This window comes from Vulpes vulpes, chromosome 13 (genome assembly GCF_048418805.1).
Source record: "Vulpes vulpes isolate BD-2025 chromosome 13, VulVul3, whole genome shotgun sequence".
Classification (NCBI taxonomy): Eukaryota; Metazoa; Chordata; class Mammalia; order Carnivora; family Canidae; genus Vulpes; species Vulpes vulpes.
In genome coordinates, this window is record NC_132792.1 from 56,062,257 (window position 1) to 56,085,611 (window position 23,355).

Here is a 23,355-nt window from a genome sequence, read left to right on the forward strand (position 1 = left end):
TCATTATGAATCCTCTACTTGTGGAGTTTCATGCAATTCTATACTTAAAAGAAACTATGTCATATATCTTAAGCCATTCCATATGAGGCTCAAAGTTTGTTTTTTTACATAGAAGAAAAACACTACAAAGCTATTTCAAAAGGCCACATTGTTCTAATTTCTATAGAGTATATATCAAAATATGTAGTCTTCTAAAATATGTTTCATATATTTAATACAAGAAACATTTCAAAAGTTAATGCTTTTATGTTGAGTTAAATTACATTGAGATGGACAAGGGTACATGTATATGACATATTTAGAGAACTTTTCAGAATGCTCTTCTACCTATTAATCTAACTCATTAACAAAGTTACTGTTGCATAAAATAAACCATTTTCCATAAGGAGGGCAAGGAAAATATGCAAATCAATGAGCCTTCTCTGGAGTATTTTCTTTCACAGCTGAATAATCTGTTGCTTCACATCAGGAAAAACTGTAACTTGTACATTCTTAATGAAACTCCACAAAATGTGGAGCTTTAACATGTTCTTTATCAGTAAAACTGTTCAACTCTAAATTTACATACTTTGGCTCCTTTTTGTCTGGAAATTACAGAGCTCAAATGAGCCTTGACAATTACCAACTTCTCTATAAATTCTTCTATGCTTGGCTCTGAAAGAATCTGCCAACTCATTATTACAATTTAAAATCATCTCATCCAACAGGTCATTTGGGTACTTACCCAATTGTTTGAACACCATTTCTGTTGGATTTGATGAAATAATGTTTTCTTCCTTGTCTAGTGATATCTACCCAACCACCATCATTGTCTATTATACCATAATGAATTGCAGCTCTACAGATGCTGGATTGCTTGGAGAGAAAAAAAGGAAGAGAAGGATATTAAGATGTTAAGAGTTCTGCATAGGACACAACTAATTACTATTTACATGACTTTAAATTAAATGAACATATCTGAGCAAAATATCTATACTTATATAAATTGTTATTTTTGCATTTAAAAAATCAAATATTATAAAAAAAGATCCTATTCCGGGATCATTGTATTTATCGTACTTACCATTTCATAATGTACACTGCCAATAACTTTAGCTTTACTATCCAAACAGCCAGCAGGGCATTCATATCTAAATGAAAGAAGTTGGAATAAAATTTAGTTTCTCTATGTCAGTGTAAAATGAAAGTCTCTCTTATGTTTTTTCAGGTAATTTTGAGAATCAATAACAAACATTACCTATTGCAGGTTGTTCCTTTGCACTGATCTCTTAATCTTACTTCACAAGAAACAATCTGGGCTGAAAAAGAGAAAAATACCAAAATAATTTAGATAATGTAAAAGCTGTTGTTGTTCATCACAGATAATCTAATGTCAAGCTTTTGCCATCCCCAATTAATAAAATACAGTTGCAGATGCCATCTATGTCAACTTTAAATTTTGTGTAAATACTGCAGAGGCCTTACACATTTGCTGTGTGCTTATGACTTCATTTCTGTTACTATCATCTGCTCTTGTCCGAACGTGGGTGTCACGGACTTGGGACTGTTGCCGTTCAATTTCATTTGTTTCTTCTTCTCGAGGAGGGTAGTATCTGTCTGAGCCTTCTGTTAGAGAGAAAGGATTGAAGAACTGTGAACTCATCTGAAATGTGCACAAATTATCAAATAATGATATACCTAATCATATACCAATGATAGTGATATACACAGTCTATGGCTGTGTAACATTTAAAACTAGAAAAATTCATAGTTTTTGACACTGGTGTTGACTTCAGGTGGTCTACTGCATTGGAATACATGAAATACATGGATAAGGTTTGAACTCTTGAATCATTTATGCTTCTATGGGCTAACATTAAGTGGAGTCATTTCTAAACTCGCTTTATATTTGAAAGTGGTATCAGTGATTGCCTTTCATAATGGTACCATTTAGTCTACACAGTGATCTAATGAACTATTTGTGTGCTTAGTGTATTTGAATGCAGTTTCCCAAATGAAATCATTTTGTTAAGAGGATCACATTTAAAATTTTCAAAAGGGTCACATTTAAAATTCTTCCCAAAGGAAATTCAGCCTAAAGAAGGCTTGCGCTTTTAATTTACTACAATGTCAGTTTCCATGGAAAGTTTTTCCCTTTTAGAAGGAAACTTAATGTGCAAAAATTTATACTTAACAATGGAGAATTTAATTTTTTTCCAGGTTGACTTATATCAAGGCTTTGACAGTGAAATAATTTGGAAAGGTATGTTATTTTCATGGATGTCCAAGAACTCAGAACATAGAAAAGGGAAGTATGAATTCAGAGGAGAGTCAATTTTAAGTAAAATAGGGGTTTGTTGGTGAAGGGGCAAGTTAGGCTGGAAGTTTAGGGATGTAGAAGACAGAAAAACACACACACAATGAAAAATGCTTCCACGAATGAAAAATGGCTCATATAACAGAGTGAAATAAATTGTTACCTCTCATCTCATTATACTAATGAGTATTTGGTCGTCAAGGAAAAAAGACATCTCTTTATGGATACTAAAAAAAAGCTGCATTAATTTATTTTTTTAAGATTTTATTTATTTATTCATTAGAGACACAGAGAGGCAGAGACATAGGCAAAGTAGCAGCAGGGTCCCTGCAGGAAGCCCAATGTGGGACTCGATCCCAGAACCCCGGGATCATGACCCGAGCCAAAGGCTCAACCACCGAGCCATCCAGGCGTCCCTAATTCATATTTTCTAAAACAGTCTACTTTAATCTCCATTTGGTCGTTAATGACGAAAGAAGTACAAGGGAATAGAAATGTTCACCTGAATGCCCAACAAGACAGGATTATCACAAAGCTTTGTCATATAAGTTTTCTCTTCGTGTGCTGTAAACAGGATACCATATTTATATGTACATTTTGGCATGTCAAATACATTTCAGAGCACTGCTTTTACAACAGTTTTACAATACTACTATAGCTTTTTAATTTGTTACTTTGGCATGAGAAATTATGTATTCTGTAGTAAGGAACACAGAATTAGTATAATTCATTGAGCATGATTTAGTAAGATTCATGGATAGGTATTTTGGCAAAAACTCTTGAAGTGCTAAAACCAAACTGTATTAGACTGCTAAATCCTTCAAAATTGAAGACACTTATAAAAATAACTCTAGTCAATAACATACTAAGGTGGTTTTTAAAAATGTAAATGTATTTGGGGATCCCTGGGTGACTCAGAGGTTTAGTGCCTGCTTTTCTGCTCAGGGCATGATCCTGGAGTGCTGGGATTGAGTCCCACGTCAGGCTCCCTGCATGGAGTCTGCTTCTCCCTCTGCCTGTGTCTCTGCCTCTCTCTCTCTCTCTCTCTCTCTCTCGAATAAATAAGTAAAATTTTTAAAAAATGTAAATGTATTTGTCACTCTGGGGTAATTTCAAAGTAGAATTAGAAGTGGTTATCTGAAAAAATAAAAAATAAAAAAAAGAAGTGGTTATCTGATAGAATGATGAAACTTTAAGAACATATTAGGAATGATAGACTTCTAAATATTTTATTTTGAAAATATTTGAAATGGCTTCAAAATATTTCAAATAGAGTTCTGGGAACTTTACACATAATAGTAATAATAATTTGCTGTTTTTTTAAGGATTTTATTTATTCATGAGAGACACACAGAGAGAGAGGCAGAGATACAGGCAGAGGGAGAAGCACGCTCCACGCGGGGAGCCTGATGTAGAGCTCCATCCCAGGACCCAAGGATCCCGATCTGAGCCAAAGGGAGATGCTCAACTGCTGAGCCATCCAAGTGCCCTCATGTAATAATTAAATATGCTTTTTGCCTTTTAAGTACAAATGCTGGATTAAAATATAAATCACACAGATATTATGACTCAACGGCACATACCTTTGTAGCACAGATTTTCTCGACAGCCACCTCCAAAACTGGGTGGGCAAGCAGAACACGGACGTCCATGTTTATAGGGAGCATGGCCCCACCAGTTCCCCCTTAAAGAGATGATCCATTCTATTAAGAGGTAGTCTAATATAGAATCATTTAGAAGACACTGTAAAATATTACTATATTCTAAGTAATGATTTTGATGTATAGATTTAAAACATTTATATCTTCCATCACAGAGTCCCTTCAGTTACTAGGTTTATATATGAACTGCTGCCTCATTCTTTTGAAAATATTCAAAGTAAAATGCTATGTATACTGTTAAAAATTACAAATTTAAACTTTTACAGAATGCTAAGCTCTGTTATGAAATATTCATCCCTATTCCATTTGTTTTAATGAAGAGATCTGAGACTTAGATTTGACCCTAAGTACAGGTGTAATATTTTCAAACATAATCATTCAATGCTCTTTACAAAGGTGAAAATACATTTCTCAGTTAATCTGTCATTTTTTATCTCTAATAAATCCAAAGTATTAAAAATATTTATGTAATATAATAATGTAATGAGTAATACTGAAGACATAAAAATATAATTCCTGTCTTCACAAAGATCATATTTTCAATCTTTATATTCCTTTTAAGCAGATTTTATGCATTGGGCAACCATAATTGTTGCCATATTAAGCAAATAGAGTTAAAACAATACATTTTACTCAATAATTCACAATGAAAATGAGAAAAAATTGAGAATATAAAGTTACTTCATGTGGTCAGGCAAAATTTACATATAAAAGTAATGTTTTGTCCACTTACTTTGGGGAATAATTGCACACCAAATAGACAGCTTTGGGCCATATCTGCCCCCAGATGTTCATGTTATGACACAAATTAATGGCACAGCCTATTCTGCTACTTGTTGCCCACACCACCTACATTAAGAGAAATTTTCAGAAAAGGCTCAGAAAAAGTAGGCTGAGACAAAATAAGACAATATATCTCAGAGAGAAATGTATAAAACTGAACTTGAGAAATGAACCTTTATCATTCACGATGTAACAAGGCAATGTCAAAAGAATATTTTTCCTGAAACTTTGGGAAGTGTTTCAATTTAAAGAGTACTACAGGGCAGCCCCGGTGGCTCAGCGGTTCAGCGCTGCCTTCAGCCCAGGGTGTGATACTAGAGACCGGGGATCATCAGGCTCCCTGCATGGAGCATGCTTCTCCCTCTGCCTGTGTCTCTGCCTCTCTTTCTCTCTCTCTCTCTCTGTCTCTCATGAATAAATAAATAAAATCTTAAAAAAAGAAAAAGAGTACTACGGGTAAATAATCCTATCTGTAAAAGGTAAGTATCTTCAAAATATGTGTTTAGTAAATAGTTCAAAAATTACATCCTCACAAACCTAAATTGCTGTGTTAATGTTTCTATGAAGAGGCTTACCTAACAAAGAATAGAACTTCTCATCTTAAACTGTACTGGAACAAAAATGTAGAGGCTCAAACTTCTTATACAATGTACATTTTCATCGCATGACTGCTTATTAGGGAATTCAGTGCTAATCTTACTCTTGTCACAGGCAAAGGCGGAACAATTTGCTTTATATTCACTAATAATCAGCTATAGAAATTCTAGTAACTCAGATCTGTGGTGGGATTTATCTAGTTGAATTTAGCCTCAGTTGTTTGATTTAGAGGTTTACAACTAATCCAATACCAAAAGTAGACACTTAATAAAAATAAATAAATGTACATAAATGCTGCACATATGTAAATATTGAGTGTCCTGGTAAATAAAACTATATTTTTATTTTTTTGGAAAATAAAAAATAATGATACCTAACATTGAAGATGGTAAACTTCTCCCCATGTGCATTTCCTGGGGCCAGATTAAAAATGTTTCACACAGAAAATAATTGAAATAATGTCTTTTTTAAATTGATGTTTGGACTTTTCCTAGTAACTACGTTTATTATTTATAGAAATCGATAAGTCTATTCCACATAAATCAATATCTATGTTTTTTAACTAACCATACCAGATTACATAAGACACAAGTTTAGAAGCATAAGACACTTCGAAAAATGAAGTATAATATACCCAAAACATACCTGTGTATAATGAGTACACACAGGACCGGAACATCTGAATGGACAATATGGGTTGCATTCATGCTCATACGGGTAGCTAAAGTCTCTTACTTCATCATACCATGCTTGTACATGAAATGTTGGGGGCCTGTATCTATTTGAAAGACAATAACCACTGAGAGTAAGTAAAGTTGGAAAAAATGTAAAACCAAATATTGCAAAATAGATTGATGAAGTTTGGTAGAGAGATAGTCTTCTGTAAGTTATACATGTTAACTACTTTTGCCCATTACATTACTAACATGTCAATGATTTAAACAAAAATAAGTCTAAAATATTGTTGGTCATTCTGCTATGACATTTTAAAAAATTATTTGTATTATTTGTATATCGTGATTATTTGTTTTCCTTAGGCTCTAAAAGAAATTTTGGAAAATTTTCAGTGCTGAATTAATAAGCATTTCAAGCCTTTATGTTAATAAAAAAAAAAAGTTACATTTTACGCTACCTTCCCCAGTGTGCTCCCAAATTCTGTCCAATTGACGGAAGCAAATTTGCAGGTCCATGTTCCCATAGACAAGTTTCAGCCCAGGATTCTGCAGATCTTTCCAGTTCTACATCCCACGTCTATAGTTTAAAACAAAAACAACGTACAGATACAAACATATAAAGTATATGTAGAGTCTGGACATTTCTTTAAAATATTGTATGTTTCAGTTAGTTTCTTCCCTTCCTACTGCTTTGCAAAGTCAACATCTTAGTCTGCGTTCTCAATATCTCTCACTAGATTTTTTTGCGCTAGTCTCCTAACTAGTCTCTGCCGCCATCTTTTAACCCTCCAATCTTCCCCAAGGTATTTAGAACTACCTAAGTGAGCACAAATACATCTAGGTAATTGCTCTGTCTAAACACATTCAACAAATTCCCATATACATAGAGTCCAAGATCTCCTTGGTCCCATTGTTCCTTATCATAAAACATGCCATTTCTTGCTCTTGCTGGCATTGTTTGTCTTAAAACATCCTTCTCCCAATTATTTGTCAGACCCCTATTCTTTCTTCATAACCCAGCTTTACATAATATACTCTAGATACCTTCTCTACTTTCAGATGTAGGTTTCTCCCTCCTTGGGGCTCTTAAAACTTTGTAATACTTCTTCATTTAGCAGCTATTAGAATGCAATGCTAGTATTCGTCTACATGTCCATCTCTTTCATAAGACTATGAGTTTCTTGGAGGCAGTCATTTAATTCACTCCAGTATCTTTGGCCTATTTTTTGTACTTTGTGTCTATCATATAGACAAGATGATTAATAAATACTTATTGAGTATATGAATGATGAATTTGATTCCTATAAAACATATATGCATTATTATATACAACATTCAATGAGGGTGATTAATTTTTACTTTTAAAATAATTTACAAAGAAATATTTTTTTTAGTTTTTTTTTTAATTTTTATTTATTTATGATAGTCACACACAGAGAGAAAGAGAGGCAGAGACATAGGCAGAGGGAGAAGCAGGCTTCATGCACTGGGAGCCCGACGTGGGATTCAATCCCAGGTCTCCAGGATCGCGCCCTGGGCCAAAGGCAGGCGCCAAACCGCTGCGCCACCCAGGGATCCCCAAAGAAATATTTAAAATTACAAAATTATTACTGAAATTATTTTGAATGTCCTCGGTTTAATGTTCAATTTTTTATTTAGAAAACAGGCAGCATAGTGGTTGGTGTGGTGGTAAAAACATAGGTAGAGCTAGGTTCAGTCTTGGCACAATAACAGAACTCTGGGCATGTTAGGGGATAGGAAACTGGAACATGAGGACCCAACCTAAGGTGATAGCAATGCGACTGGAGAAATGCAGACAAACTGAAATCATGTTTCATAATTTAAATTCCTAGAAGTTGATGGATGACTGAAGGTAGGTGGTGAGGGGGAAAAAAAAAGGAAAAGATGAAGACGATGAAGGTTACCAAATTAGGAGAAAGAAAATACAGGAAAAGAAATAGATTGTTGCCATGGAAATGTGTTTAATGTATTTTGATGTAAATTTTGGGTGCCACATGAGATGTGTGTTATACATACAGCATGTATGTCAAGGAGAGAGTGGAAAGATATGACTGGGGTTCTGGGGAAAGAAATCTGTGAAGATATGAATTTTGAAGTTATTCACCTAGATATGACTTTCTTCAGGAAGATGATATAGAATGAAAAGAGGAATGAAAAGAAAATTCTGGGATTATTAACCTTGGAAAGGGAGAAAAAACAATGAATTAGTAAAATAAACCAAGGAAATTGGGATGAGAAAGGTGAAAGGAAAACTGTAAGAGGGTTCAATTGTAGAAGGAACGGGACAAGGATTCTAGGCGTAGAGTGGGCAACAAGATCAAATGCCACAGAGAAGTCCAGAAAGACAAGAGCTGCTAAGGGCTAATTCATGATCAAGAGTGATTTCAGATCAATGCTTAGGAGAAAAATCAGAGCACATGGGCACATACTTTACTGGAAGGAGAAACAAGAGAAGACAAGTATGCATTACTTTGTTAATGCTTCAGAAAGGAAAAAAAAAAAGAGAGAGAAAGAGAGATGTCCAGAAGCTAAAAAAAAGTAACATGCCAGATTCTAGGGAGAATTTGTTTGCTTTGATTTTTTTAAAGGGTGGAAGAAACCTTATCATGACTGTAGGCCAAAGGAAGGCACACTAGGGAAAAAGCAGTACAAAAAAAAAAAAAAAATTGGTGTGGTGATTTTAAAACACTCTTTTCCACAAAGGTGGAGTTAAATTCCCTTCCCCTCCCTTCAAATTTGAGGGGGATGGTAACTCCCTTCTAATACATAGAAGGACACTACAAGACTTCCCAGGCTAGGTTAGGAAATACAGCCTCTCTACAGTCAGTTCTTTATCTTTTAAGACACACATCTTGGGGCACCTGAGTAGCACAGTGATTTAAACATCCGATTCTTGGTCAGGGTCCTGATCTCAGAGTTCTCATCTCATGGTTGTGAGACCCAGCCCTGGGCTCCATGTTTAGCATGGAGTCAGCTTGGGTTTTGCTCTCTCTCTCCCTCTGCCCATCCACACACATCTTGACAGATCTGAGCCAAGAAATTAGAGTCTAGCTACCCTGAAGGGATAGCTGGCAAAATACTGTAGAGAGATCACACAGAGCCTAAAAAATCCAAGAGGGGTTTTGGTTGTTTGGGTTTTCCTAGCCCATGCATGAGGCCTAGCAGTTTGCAAGTCCAGGTCACTGCAAACTAACATGTGAGAGACCCAGAGTATGAACCACCCATCTGAGCTGGTAAAAGAGACCACAGTGATTAAGGGACAGGCAGGGCTAGACAAGGAAAGACAGACGGGAGGGGAGGGGGGGCTACGGAATCAGGTTCACAGAAATCCCAAGGATGCTGGGATATAAAAACCAGAGATAAGGGAATAGTCTAGAGGACTTGGCCCTGGATATTACGGAATATCTTTCTTAGACGGCTACAAAATAATCACAGAAATTCACCAGACCACAAAGAAATAAGTCATTAAGGATGCTATCAATAGTTCTTGCTCAAACCAAGACTGCACGACAATCTCAAGGCCACAAGCTTCCTAGTCAGTAAAAGACTGCCATTAAAGTGGTTACCTTCAGTGGCAACCTTGCCGGGGCCCCTCTCACTTCCAAGAGCTTTCTCTATATCCTCACTTAATAAAATTTTTATCACTTTACTCACTCTTTGTCCACAAGGTTCATTCTCCGACTCCATGAGACAAGAGCCTCGCTCTCTCACATCATTAAGACCCTTATTCAAGGCCAATCTACTCTTGTTTTATACATGATCCTACAATCTCAGATGTTAGTTTTTCTGAAGACATTGAAGATGGATGCTTTTCGTAGAGGATAAAGAACCAGCTCCAAGTTCACAAATACATTATATTGCAAAAGTTTGTGTACATATCTTTGTATAGACATTGAAATAAAATCTAAAGCATATCATTCAAATGCTTTAGGCTAAGTTTTCTTATTAGCAAAGTGAGTAACAGAAGATAACTCAGGTCCCTTCAAGGACTAAAATATTCAATTACTGAGTATGTACTATGGATAAGCTGTTTTTTAAGCCATGGCAATTTTTCTATGTAATGCACTACAAATATGAGGGGGAATCATTATCAAATGAACTATAATATAATGTTAAAATAAGGACACATTATTTTAATATAAGAACTGAAGTAGAGGAGCATGCAACTAAAATTTACTATTAATATTTAACAAATATTAATTAGTGACAGTTTGTAAAGTAATTATCTATTTAAAGAATATAATCAAGCACAGGTGTTTAGGTAAATTCAATAATACAAATCAAGAAGACTCTTTAAAAAACTTAATGAAAATACAGCTGTCCTGGAGGAAATATTATTATGAAAACAGTGTATTTTCATGCCCTAACATTATATTACGTTTTAAGGGCACCAATAATTCATAACTCATCCCATTTATTTTTTTGTTTTTTTTTTTACATTTGTTTTTATTTAAGTTCAATTTGCCAACATATCATATAACACCCAGTGCTCATCCCATCAAGTGCCCTCCTCAGTGCCCCGTCACCCAGTTACCCCATCCTCCTACTCACCTCCCCTTCTGCAACCCTTTGTTTGTTTCCCAGAGTTAAGAGTCTCTCAGGGTCATACCCATCCCATTTAAATGTAAGTTAGTCTCTACACGTTTCTATTTAAGTTCAAGTTTGTAAATAAAATCAAGATGGCCTGACAGACTTTTTTTTCTCTATGAACTATTCACCCAGCACTAATTTAAAGCCAAACCACACTTAAAATTACCATTTCTTTATAAAATGGGTACTTGAGGTGTGTAGAAATGAAAACCACTCTATTTTCCAATTACATCTGTAAGCTGTTCTTCCTTAGACCACAGTCAAGTGTTCAATGAATTTTTATTACTAAAAGAAACATTTAAAAAACTACTAAATTCTTTGTCTCCAATGATATTTTTAAAGCCAGTTCAACATGAAGGCTTTATCATTTCTTCTGTGTATTTGTGTGCCTATCTGAGGAATCCTAAATGTTAACAAAGGACTTTCAAAAGTAAACCTAGAAATAAAGTAATTTTGGCAATAAAATATTAAACTGGTAGAAATCAGAAAGTATGTAGCTATCTAAACACATACAGAAAACCAGGACTGCTATCCTCCCGTGAAACATGAGTGGACATATACAATTCATATTCCTATCATAATACCTGCAATCCTGCTCTAATTATAATAATCCACAGTGAGGACAGCTGGAAATCATTCAAGGATGTAGTTTTTAACAGAATTAATATTGGTAGGTTACCAGTAAGTCGTATCACTGTACATTAGGCAAAAATTGTCATTAGTGAATATTACCTTTTCCTTCTCTTTGATACTGAGAATAGTTCTGTCTCTTAAAATTGCTTAAGTATTTTCATATGTATCTTCTTGACCACAATAAGTTTATAACTCTTTCTAGATTAATAAAATTTGAAAATCCATGTCCTGGCTGGGATCTGTATCATGATAATTAGTCTACCAAAGAGAATACCCTAGGTGACGCTAAAGTAAAGTAGTTTTATAGAGTTAGATTCACCAACAAAGAAAATATATAAATGATTAAAGACATTTTAAGTAGACCAGCCTTAAATGGTCTGACACCTTTAAATGCACAAAGAAATTATTAACTAGAAACTCACATAATTTCATAACTTTAAAATCTCATTCTCAGTAGAGAGAAATAGGATTGTAAGATTTTCTACCATTTACAAAATTCTACCTAAGTGGACAAAGCTATAATAGGTCTTTTCAAAGACATGCTGAGAAAAATGCCTTTAAATAGTAAAGATAATTTTTTTTCCAAAACAACTGGAAAATATAATTAGTGTTGCATCAGCTATCTAATAAATGGAAAGAATATCTAAATAATATAGAAACAATACCTTATACCTTCTAATATATTATACTTTTTGCAAAATTGATACAGTTTTAGTGGATTTCCAACAGGGATAAATGCAAAAGACAAAATTGATCTTTGATTATCACACTATTAGGTAGCCTAATGAAATGACAAACATTAGTCCATAATATGATTTGCAATTTAATATAGACTTTTTAAATCTGCATTGCTTTATGGCAAAGTAACAATATTATAAAAACACAGTGGTTTGAAAAGGCAATTATGTTGGAAGTCTGGTCTAGGCTAGAAACTCTGGTCTACTTCTACCACTGAAAACTTGAAATAGCATGATGAAATTATTTTTAAAAATTATCTTAGCATTTGCAATAAATTTTGACAAAAGGAATTTCACAAACATTCTAGTTTTGAAACATATACATCTACATACCTAATTCAGAAAACTACCCTTATATCTCCAAGCCTACCTCAGTCTTGAGCAATCGATGGCTGTCAGAAATAATAACAGTATGCTAGCTTTCAATGGTATTGAAAATACCCTTTCCCTAGTGCTACGTCTTCTGAACATAAGCAAGTAAGGTCATTAGTCATAAATTTTCCTCTCGTTTTCTTGTATAGACAGTAAAAATAACCTTTTATTTGTTCAAAGTACTTCAATGGGTAATTCAAATAAATACACAGGGCACCTGAATGGCTCAGTTGGTTAAGCATCTTCCTTCAGCTCAGACCATGATCCCAGGGTCCCTCCTCGCTGAGCAGGGAGCCTGATTCTCCCTCTCCCTCTGCCTGCCACTCCCCCTGCTTGTGCTCTCTCTCAATCAAATAAATAAATAAAATCTTTTTTAAAAAATAAAATACATGATACACTCTGGAAGAGTTTTCTTTCTTAATTTATGTACTTTCAAATTTGTCTCTTGATTATGTCAAGTTTGGTTTCTGTTTCCTTATCTGAAATAATAAAAAGCTAGAATAAGTCTTTTCAAATTCTTTCAGCTTTAAAATTCTATTATTTTGCACTTATGGTTTCTTATAGAGTGCTCTGTATTACTTATAGAAATGGATAAATACTTGCAAACTCTAAAATAATCTTTCTTATGACAATTAAAGGCATTTCTAAGAAGCAAAAGCTATTTTGTGATTAAAAAGTGGGCAGATAGGGATCCCTGGGTGGCGCAGCGGTTTGGCGCCTGCCTTTGGCCCGGGGCGCGATCCTGGAGACCCGGGATCGAATCCCATGTCGGGCTCCCGGTGCATGGAGCCTGCTTCTCCCTCTGCCTATGTCTCTGCTTCTCTCTCTCTCACTGTGTGCCTATCATAAATAAATAAAATTTTTAAAAAAATTTAAAAAAATAAAATAAAAAATAAATAAATAAAAAGTGGGCAGATAAAAAAAAAGTGGGCAGAGGATTTGAATAGACATTTTTCCAAAGAAGACATACAGATGAGCAACAGAAACTTGAAAAGATGCTCAGCATCACTAATCAGGAAATGCATATCAAAACAATAATGAGATATCGCTCACACCAGTCAGAATGGTTAGCATTAAAAAAAAAAATAGAAAGAAATAACAAGTGTTAGAGAGGATGTGGAAAGAAAGGAACCCTCCTGCACTGTTGGTGGGAATACAAACTGGTGCAACCACTGTGAAAAACAATAAGTTCCCCTCCAAAAAATAAAAATAAAAATACCACAGAATCCAGTAATTCCACTACTGGGTATCTAACCAAAGAAAACAAAAACATGAATTCAAAAAGATATATCTACCTCTATGTTCACTGCAGCATTATTTACAAAAATAAGGTATGGAAGCAACCCAATGTCTATCAATAAATGAATAGATAAAGTAGTTATGTTATGTTATTAGAATACAACAGACTATTAGCCACAAAAAAGAATGAGATCTTGCCATTTGCAATAACATGGATGAACCCCTAGAGGATGTTAAGTAAAATAATTCAGTCAAGTAAAGAAAAATACCATATGATTTTATTTATATGTGGAATCTAAACAAACAAACAAGCAAACAGAAACAGACTCATAAGTGCAGAGAACAAACTGGTAGTTACCAGAGGGGATAAGGTTGGATAAACTGGCAAAATAGTTGAAAGGGATTAAGAGACACAAATGGCCAGTTATAAATAAGCAGATGAAAAATACAGCATAGAAAATGCAGTAAATAAAACTATATAACATTAAGGATAACAGATGGTAACTATAGTTACGGTAGTGAGCACTGTGTATCATATAGAATAGTAAAATTAGAGTATATAGAATTGTCAAATCTCTGTTGTGAACCTGAAACTAATATAACATTGTATACCAACTACACTTAATTTTTTTTTAAAAAAGCTGTACTGTGACTTACAAGATTGCAAAACCGAAAAGGTTTCAGATCTTCCAATTATGAATCTAGAGAAAAGCTCAACTATTTCTGAATTATCCCTATTTAAGAAAGTTTTAATATTGTCCAAAACAGATAAACTGAAACGTAACTGAATATGACAAGAATATATTCTCAGTAAGAAGTTAAAACCAGGCTTCTTTCAGTTTAATGCCGAAAACACAATGGTAAAACCTTTGAAATAAGACATAGACTTCTACATGTAATTTTTCTGCACAGCCAAACAGCACAGTATTTTTTAGTCAGCTAGTACATTTTTAAAAAATTGATATAGTTTTATGGATTTTCAAGATATAATATACATGTAACATATATATAATTTGTCTGCACAGCTAAAGGGAACAAGGATTTTTCAGCCAGCTCATGAACGTAGATGTCGCTGGAGAAAACCAAACCCTATGAAGTTATGTCTTTCTAAATACCACCTATGAAAGATAATTCGTGCTGTGCTATCACCTCTGGAAAAACAGGTTTGTAAATTATCCATCATGTGTCAAAAATAAATCCCTCTCCAAATCACTGTTGTGTTCTCCTATTTGAATAAGAAAGTGCAATCCAAAAATCTGACAGGATAAATTGTCAACATGATCCTCTTGACAGCAATAACTTGACCCTCAAAAAAGAATGTTATTCTATGCGAGTCACACATTTGACACTTCACGGGATTTCAGATTCAAATTCCAAATATAATGCCTCATTATACCTTCTTTGCTCCCTGTTGGTGGCATTATCTGAACTACAATGAAGAAACTGACATCAGTGAAATAAATAAATAAGCAAGTCAATCTATGTTCAAAGAATGTATGATGGTTTTTGTGTGTGTGTGATAAAGTCCTCCGGTATAGAAAGCACTATGGAAATCTGCAGCAACGCATTCCTTACAAACTACCTCAGGTGTTTAACTACTGTGCTTCACCTGTCCTGAAAAGACTTTGTAGTGACAGGGAAAATGCACAAGGCTCAGATTTCAAAGGGAACACCTGTGTTACTATGCACACAGGCCAGATACTGAGAAAGCTGCATTACCTCCGGGCATTGCACTTCTGAGGGTTTCCTGGAAGTTACAGAGATAAGAGGCAGATGTGCCAGTATTTTACTTAAAGCCCACTTTAAAACAAGGCCTTAAAACCTTAAAAAAGTAGCAACCTGTAATTTCAGGAACTGCCTCTTCATTTCTTTAAAATTGAAATATTATTGAAATGGAAATTTAATGTGTGGATAAACACACAAGATGATTTCAATTAAATCCACAGTTTGAATATTACACAGGGAGACTGAAAGTATAATGTATGGAAGAATGTCCTTGTGAGACAGCAGAGCCATTGACTGAACACAAGTCTTACACAGAAATGTCTATTGATTCATCTCATCTCACTGCCAATGCCCACACCAGTCTGGCCATAACTGACTCACATATGTACCACCCCTATTCAACAGGACCCTTAACAACTGACTCTCTGAAATTTTCAAGAGTCCATAAATCACCAGAAGATCTTTTTTTAAAATGTTGATTCTCAGGGCATCTGGGTGATTCAGTCAGTTAAGAAGCTGACTCTTGATTTTGGCTCAGGTCATGATCTCAGGGTCCTTGGATCATCAGGCTCCTTGCTCAGCAGGAAGTCAGGTGGAAGATTCTCTCTCCCTCTCTCTCTGCCCCTCCCCACCCCCACCTCATCCCCGGGGCCATGTGTGTGCACTCTCTCTCTAAAATAAATAAATCTTTAAAAAAATGCAGATTCTGATTTGGTAGTTTAGGAGACAAATCTAAACTATAGTATTTCTATATATCTGGTCCTAGGACCATACACTGAATAACCACACTTAGAGTTACAAGGTTCTAGCAAGGTTCTAGTCCAGTTTCTTGGCCAATTGAATCCATTAGAGATTTTCCCCAAAAGGAACTGTCCTTTTTCTGCTCTCCTACTTAGTTACTTAAACTTTATCCTTTCACCAAAGTCCTATTCACAATCTCTCTCCTTTTGGAAGTCATTCCAACTATAATATTCCATTTATCACACTCTTCTTTGAACCTTCTTAAACATGTAATTTATCAGTTACTATATATTCCCCTTGATTTGTCTCCATTGTTTTGGGTCTTAATTCCCAAACTAGAATTCAAAACAAACAAACAAACCTGTGTCTCACACTTTTTTGTGTACTTTTCATGGCACCTAATATAAAACATGGCATAAAATACATTGCCAGTATGTACTCATCAATTATCTCTTGTCCCACAACTGGCCTGGGAATGAGCAATAACTTAAATCAAAGACATATGACCTAAATTCTATGCTTCAAACGTACATGTGTGATATAAACTCAGATGGAAGGGTATTCATAATGTACCTATGCTAAACAAAAGGTAAACCTCTGAAAAGCTGACCTGTTGGATTATTTTTGTACATGTAATATCTTTGTTTTAATTTTGTGATTAATCCAAGGTGATGATGCTTTCATTATTTTTATTGTCATTTAAGACTGAAGTAGTTAATCTTCAAGACTATGTTCTGCATGTTTGAGGAGACTTTAGTATTTAAGGAAACCCTTTAGTAACTGAGAAAGTACCATTTATCAGTTCTCTAAGTCTCCATTTATAGCACTGGGTCAATTTGCAAGAATTAACGCCTGTGTTTTAGTTTATTTATAGCTCATAAATTTTAGATAGATGCAAGATTGATCAGTAAGTCAAGCCTAGAAAAACAGATGCAAGATTGATCAGTAAGTCAAGCCTAGAAAAACAGATGATAGGAAAGATAACCTCTCATAATAAATCACTCTACAGTATCTACTTATGCATTAGTTTATATTTTACATTTCAATGTTTCAACATAATGGGTTTTGAAAGTAAATATTAATTGCTTCTATTTATTGTACTTAGAGATGCTTCTCTACTTCTCAGAAAGTAAGAAATAGGTTAGCAAATGAAAAACTTCTTCATAGGCAGATTAGTAAAAGAAAAAGCTGATGGACACATAGAAACCGAGACTTATAATTTAACACCATAACTTTAATTTAAACCAAACACTAATACCAGAAACATCTAAATGAATACGTTTACATAGTTTTCATGAATATGCTATAGTAAGTTGCTCATTGTTCCTATAGTGAGAATTTTGTTAACTCTTCACTAAGAATTCCTCTCTCAAGAATGATAAGGTTTGTTTCCCAGCAGTCAATAAGAGCTGTGTTCCCTGTTTTCCTTGGCTGCTGGGAAACTCAACGCTAATTTAATAACCATAGCAATCAGGTTTTTAGGTGTCCTTTAGGAATATGCCTTTAGCTTTTTCTTCTTCAGTAACTGAACAATGACAAAGATGATTTTAAGAAATATGATTTTCAAAAGTCCTTATTTTGAAAATCTGAGAAAGAATATGTGTACAATATTCTTCATTTGTTTCCCTAAGCACCATTCTTTATGTCCCCAAAGGCTGAATTCTACATAGTAAGTCTCTTCAGGCTCTCAGCCTCTGGATTCCAATTGGATTTGGCTAAAGGGAGACACAAACAGTAAGTCAGAGGGTGTGAGGTGAATTTAAGTCTGTATTACTCCCTCACCAATTCTATGCATCCCCTTGGAATTCTACGCCTCACTGTGATGGTGACAGTGTCCTGTCATACAGCCCTACTTCCAGGCAATAGTCCTGACCACGCTGTGACATCACCATTCAAGCCTAGTTGACCCCTGTCTCTTATGGCTCACTTTAGGCCTAGCCACAATTCTGCCTATAGATCTTCATTTTTTTTCTGGTGAACTCTTGTTATTGTGGCATTTGTTTCCTGCTAAAAAATAATATTTGAGAATTAGACTATCTCACAAAATTTATATTAGCAAACTGCCTAACATATTAGCCGATACCTATTAGATCTTAATAAATGTTATCTTATTCCCTCATTCCTTTAAGAATTTGCTAAATTTTCTATGATTTGCATAGCCTTTTAATGGAACATTGCTGATATCCATGTGACTAAGGAAGAAACTCAAATCCAATATTTTGAATGACTGAAAAACAAGATAATCATTGTCACCTAAAATCCCAATGAAAAAGTAAGTAATCTCCTTACAATTCAAATTTAACACAATATTAATTACACAAAGTTTAGAGTAAGTTATTCCCGGGTTTGCTTTGAGTCTATTAACAATAAACATTGAAACCTAAAATCTTTGTTCCTATTAAATTTCTAGGATGATAGTTCCCACAGGAGCCCCCAGCTACCTCTGAAGTTTAGGTATATATGATACACAAAAATACATATAGGAATAATTTTAAAAGTGTTCACAAACCTCAAGTTTATAAACCCATTGTCATAACTTTCACTCGCAAAAATCAAATGAATACTGCCAAATTATGTCAAAGAAAATGTTTCTTTTTCCTTCTTTTTAGATATGAATGGAAAGATGAGTAGGGTTATGCCGCTCCAATCTGTTCCATTTACATTTGAACAAGGTTCTTTTCATCATACATAGAAAAAATACATCCCCAGATATCTCCATAATAGAAGCTTGGATCAGTTTTAACAGAGTGTGGCTACAATGTCCTTGCCTTCAAATCACCTGTACACATACTCTTGTATCAACCCCTTTGCTAAGAAGGTTCTCATCCTCCAAATGCTCTCTTCCAAACTCCCCACCACACAATAACTATAACATCTTCCAAATGCTATTTTAAAACATACCTCTTCTATGAAGCCCTTCCTGATTATGGCTTTATTCTGAAATTCTTTAAGGTTTATAGGCACTTTAAAATATATGAATTGTAACCACATTATGATTTACATCTTACAAATAGTTTCCTGGGAAAAGCCTTTTTTTTAAGATTTTATTTATTTATTCATGAGAGACACAGAGAGGCAGAGACAAGGCAGAGGGAGAAGCAGACTCCCTGCAGGGAGTCTGATGCAGAACTTGATCCCAGGACCCCGTGATCATGGCCCGAGCCAAAGGCAGACACTAAAGAACTGAGCCACCCAGGTGTCCCATCTGGAAAAAGTCTTCATAGTCTGGTCCCTATATCTCCTGAAAGAGTCTCTGTACTTGCTGAGGGGTCTAAATATCCTCACTTCATGAGACAGAGTTGTCCATAAATCAATGTAACTCTCAAAGTCACTGAAATCCAGTGCCAATTTAGCCACCTGTCATACTTATCTGACCCAAATGCAACTGATTAGGATTATGTAGTATCTGAACACTTTAAAACTCGAACTCCACTAACATGTCTTTAATCACCTCTTTCTCATATCCAGAAGCTGCCTTAGTCAAATGTCTTCAAAGGTCAAGCAGGTGACATCACACAAAGTGCTTGGAAAAGAGTGATGGGACCTACAGCAAGTCAGAGAAGGAATCATTACTTTAAATGTAATTTTTTGGAAACATTCTGACATACTTATATAGGAAACCTATCTATATCTGTCAGTTTTTAAACTTAAAGCATTATGAACCAAATGAACTACAAACATCTCAAAGCATCCCAAACATCTGACTCCACATGGATCTTCATGAAATATGTCCAAAATTACCATTCTGTAATGTCCTATCCTCACACTCATCATTCCTGCTTTCTCCATCTCTGCTGGTGATCTCGTTTTATAATCTCACTGGGAAAAAACAGAAGCACCCATATGAAAATTCTCTTCTCTCTCTTCCTCATCAAATACACCAAACCGTGTATATAAGCTTCTGAACCTACAGTCTCAGTGCTTCCTGTTAAATAAATGAGGTGACTTTGTAGTTATATTTTCTCCCTTCCATTGCCAAGTATTTTCTCAACTTATTCATTCTCATTAATCTACAAATATACTCTTTAAAAAAAAATGGAGAAAAGCCCATATTCCCCTCTACCAATAGCTAGTTTCCCTTCTCTGATCTTCATAGCAACATCATCTTAAAGAGTTACTTGAGGTAATTTCTCTACTACCTCACCTTCCATTCTCTTCTTCCCACTTGAGTAAGACTTCCAGTCATACCCCATCACTGAAATTACTCCTACTGAGATCACCCACAACCTCCATGTTGGCAAAAACATTGTTGGCTTTTCTTCATTTTACCCAGCCTCTCAGCAATACTGAAACACTGACTTCTACCCTGATGAACTCTTGTGCTTTCTGGGACACCAGGCTACCCTGTCTTTTCCTCCAATCTTGCTGACCACTTTTTCTCAGCTTCCTTTATTAGTTGCTCTTTTCTGTTCAACCTCTACATATTCCAGGACCTCAGGGCAGGGCTCAATGGAAGGCATTCAACTCTTGTCCATAAAAATCTTCTCCTTGAATGATTCTGTTCTGTCAGTTAATGAATAACATCTACATAATTTCCACATTTTATCTCCAGTCCCACCTCCCTACTGACCATTAACATCCAAATAAAGATGACCTTTGGCATCACAATGAAGCTTGACCAAGAAGAAACTCACGATTTCATCGTCACCTACTCCTGTCTGCTTCTCAGAAAATGATTCTACCATCCACCAATGCGCTTAAGTAAAACCTATGAACATTTCAGACTTCTCCTTTTCCTTCATCCTTCACATTAAAGCTATCAACCAGGGATCCCTGGGTGGCGCAGCAGTTTAGTGCCTGCCTTTGGCCCAGGGCACCATCCTGGAGACCCGGGATCGAATCCCACGTCGGGCTCCCGGTGCATGGAGCCTGCTTCTCCCTCTGCCTGTGTCTCTGCCTCTCTCTCTCTCTCTGTGTGACTATCATAAATAAATAAAAATTTTAAAAAAATAAAGCTATCAACCAAACCACTGACAATGCCATAAATCATATCTTGAAACCACCCACCTCTCTCCATCTTTACCACTATCACCTTGGTCCCAGTCACCATCCTATCACACCCAGAATATAGCAAGGGCTTCCTAACTGTGCTTTCAGCTTTAGCTATCCTTCAGACCACTCTCCATAATGTGGTCAGGAATAATTTTTGAAGTGGAAACTGACCAGGGCAATTCCTTGCAAGGCATTCTCCAATGATTTCCAACTCATTCAGCATAAAATTCAAAAGTTTCTTCGCCTATAAGCCAAAAGGACTTCTGGCCCATGCTACCTCATTTTCTAACACCTTACCCATTATGGAATAAAATTCAGTCATACTAGCCTTCTTTGTGACCCCTGAAAAACCGCACTTAATTTTGGATTTAGAGACTTTGTGTCTCGTATTCCTTCTGCCTAGATTTCTGACTTTTGTTTAGCTGACTCCTTGTAACTGAGCTCTCAGCTCAAGAGCCACCAACACAGGGAAGTCTTCCCCAACTACCCAACATGATTAGCTCCACCTTTATCCTTCTCTATCATTCATTCTCCTTATTTTCATTAAGTTGTTGAACTTTTTATACACTGATGTATTCTCCAGCATCAAGAACAGTGCCTGGCACAAAAATGCTCAATCAGTATTTGTTGAATTAAATGCTTTCTTTCTTTTTTTTTTTTTAAAGATTTATTTATTTATTTATGACAGAGAGAGAGAGAGAGAGAAAGAGAGAAAGAGAGAGGGAGGGAGGGAGAGGCTGAGACACAGGCAGAGGGAGAAGCAGGCTCTGTGCAGGGAGCCCGATGTGGGACTCGATCCTGGGACTCCAGGATCGCGCCCTGGGCCAAAGGCAGGCGCCAAACAGCTGAGCCACCCAGGGATCCCCCGAATTAAATGCTTTCTAAAACACAAGGTTATCAATAACAAATTGGTTTAATCAATTTTAAAAGCTTTTCTGTAACTTATTAAAATTTTGAATGCAACAGACATACAGGAAAATAAGGAAACAGTTACTTAGACATATTGTAATACCTTCACTAGACAATTCATTACCACCTGAATTTGTACATTTTCGTCCAATGAACCAGTATTATATATATATGTATGTATTATATATAACAATATGTAAGATATATATGTCAATTTTAGAAATATTTGGTTTTAATTGAATTAGTAAAAATTATTAAAAACATGAGAATTTAAATTTTAAATCACGTATAATTATTTGTATAAAATCTAAAAGGACTGTGTAAGAGGACACAGCTGAACAATAGCAAAGAATGTTCTTAAACTAAATGTCATTCAAAATTTATAATTTATAAATTATTAAAAATGATTATTTTTTAATGAAGGCATTCAGTAAAAGTAAAAAAAAATAATAATTACTTAAACAAATTGCATTGTCCTATTACCATCATTATAAATTTGGGATGTGTTCCCTATTTGAGTTATATCTTCTAAAACTAAGTTGAAAATTTTTGGTTAGAAAACAGTTAACACTGCAGATACCACCTGGCCCATAAAAAATGAAAGACACATGTTTGATGAATAAGTGAATGAACATGCATGCTTATTTTTTTCATCCCATTCTGCCCAGCTGCCCCTGAATCACTAGGAACTTACCCAAACTGTTTTATCAGACTTTCAACGTGGCCTCCATATTGTTAAACTCAAACCTCCTCATTTTATTTAATCTTTATAACCATCATCTAACAGAACTGATCATGATTTTTCCCTTTCTTCATTTAGCTTCCAGGATATCGTGCTCCCACGTTTTTTGTTGTTGTTATTGTTTTTTACTAATTTTTTATTCTCTTTGCTGTTTCTCCCCACCTCTCTTATCTCTACACTATAAAGTATATCTAGGGCTCACTTCTCAATAATCTCTATCTATACTCACTTCCTTAATGATCTACCTCTATTCATGGCTTTAAATACCATCTAAATGCTGATAAACTCTAATTTTATGTTCCAGATTAGATTATATCACTTTTGTCTAATTGCATACTTGACAAATTCACTTGGATATTTAAGCTAAATTTTAAGTTTATACGTCCAAAATTGAGCTCCAGCTTTCTCTACCAAAAGTTGATCTATCCACAGTCTTCCCTATCTTAAAAATATGGTAACTCCAATACTTCTAGTTCCTCAGGCAAAAACTATACAGCCATACACCATATCCAAAATCTGTTAACTCCAAAACGAAATAGAATCCTAATGATAACCCCCATGACAAAGAAATGGGTGATTACTGGACAAGAACTAGGCCACAGTCCTATTCTGCTTCTCATGCTAAAGTTCTCATCTTCTGTTG

The 23,355-nt window shown here is 35.2% G+C and overlaps 1 protein-coding gene across 1 annotated transcript in view; it reads right to left on the minus strand.

The window, feature by feature from the left end:
• CRISPLD1 (cysteine rich secretory protein LCCL domain containing 1) overlaps nt 1-23,355 on the minus strand; it is a 45,115-nt gene that overhangs the window by 12,118 nt on the left and 9,642 nt on the right. Inside the window, exons 3-10 of the mRNA XM_026012729.2 lie at nt 6,470-6,588; nt 5,983-6,115; nt 4,691-4,806; nt 3,880-3,980; nt 1,465-1,605; nt 1,238-1,298; nt 1,064-1,130; nt 725-855 (exon numbers count right to left, since the gene is read on the minus strand). Coding sequence (XP_025868514.1) covers nt 725-855; nt 1,064-1,130; nt 1,238-1,298; nt 1,465-1,605; nt 3,880-3,980; nt 4,691-4,806; nt 5,983-6,115; nt 6,470-6,588 — 869 coding nt within the window. The remainder of the gene's footprint in view (nt 1-724; nt 856-1,063; nt 1,131-1,237; nt 1,299-1,464; nt 1,606-3,879; nt 3,981-4,690; nt 4,807-5,982; nt 6,116-6,469; nt 6,589-23,355) is intronic.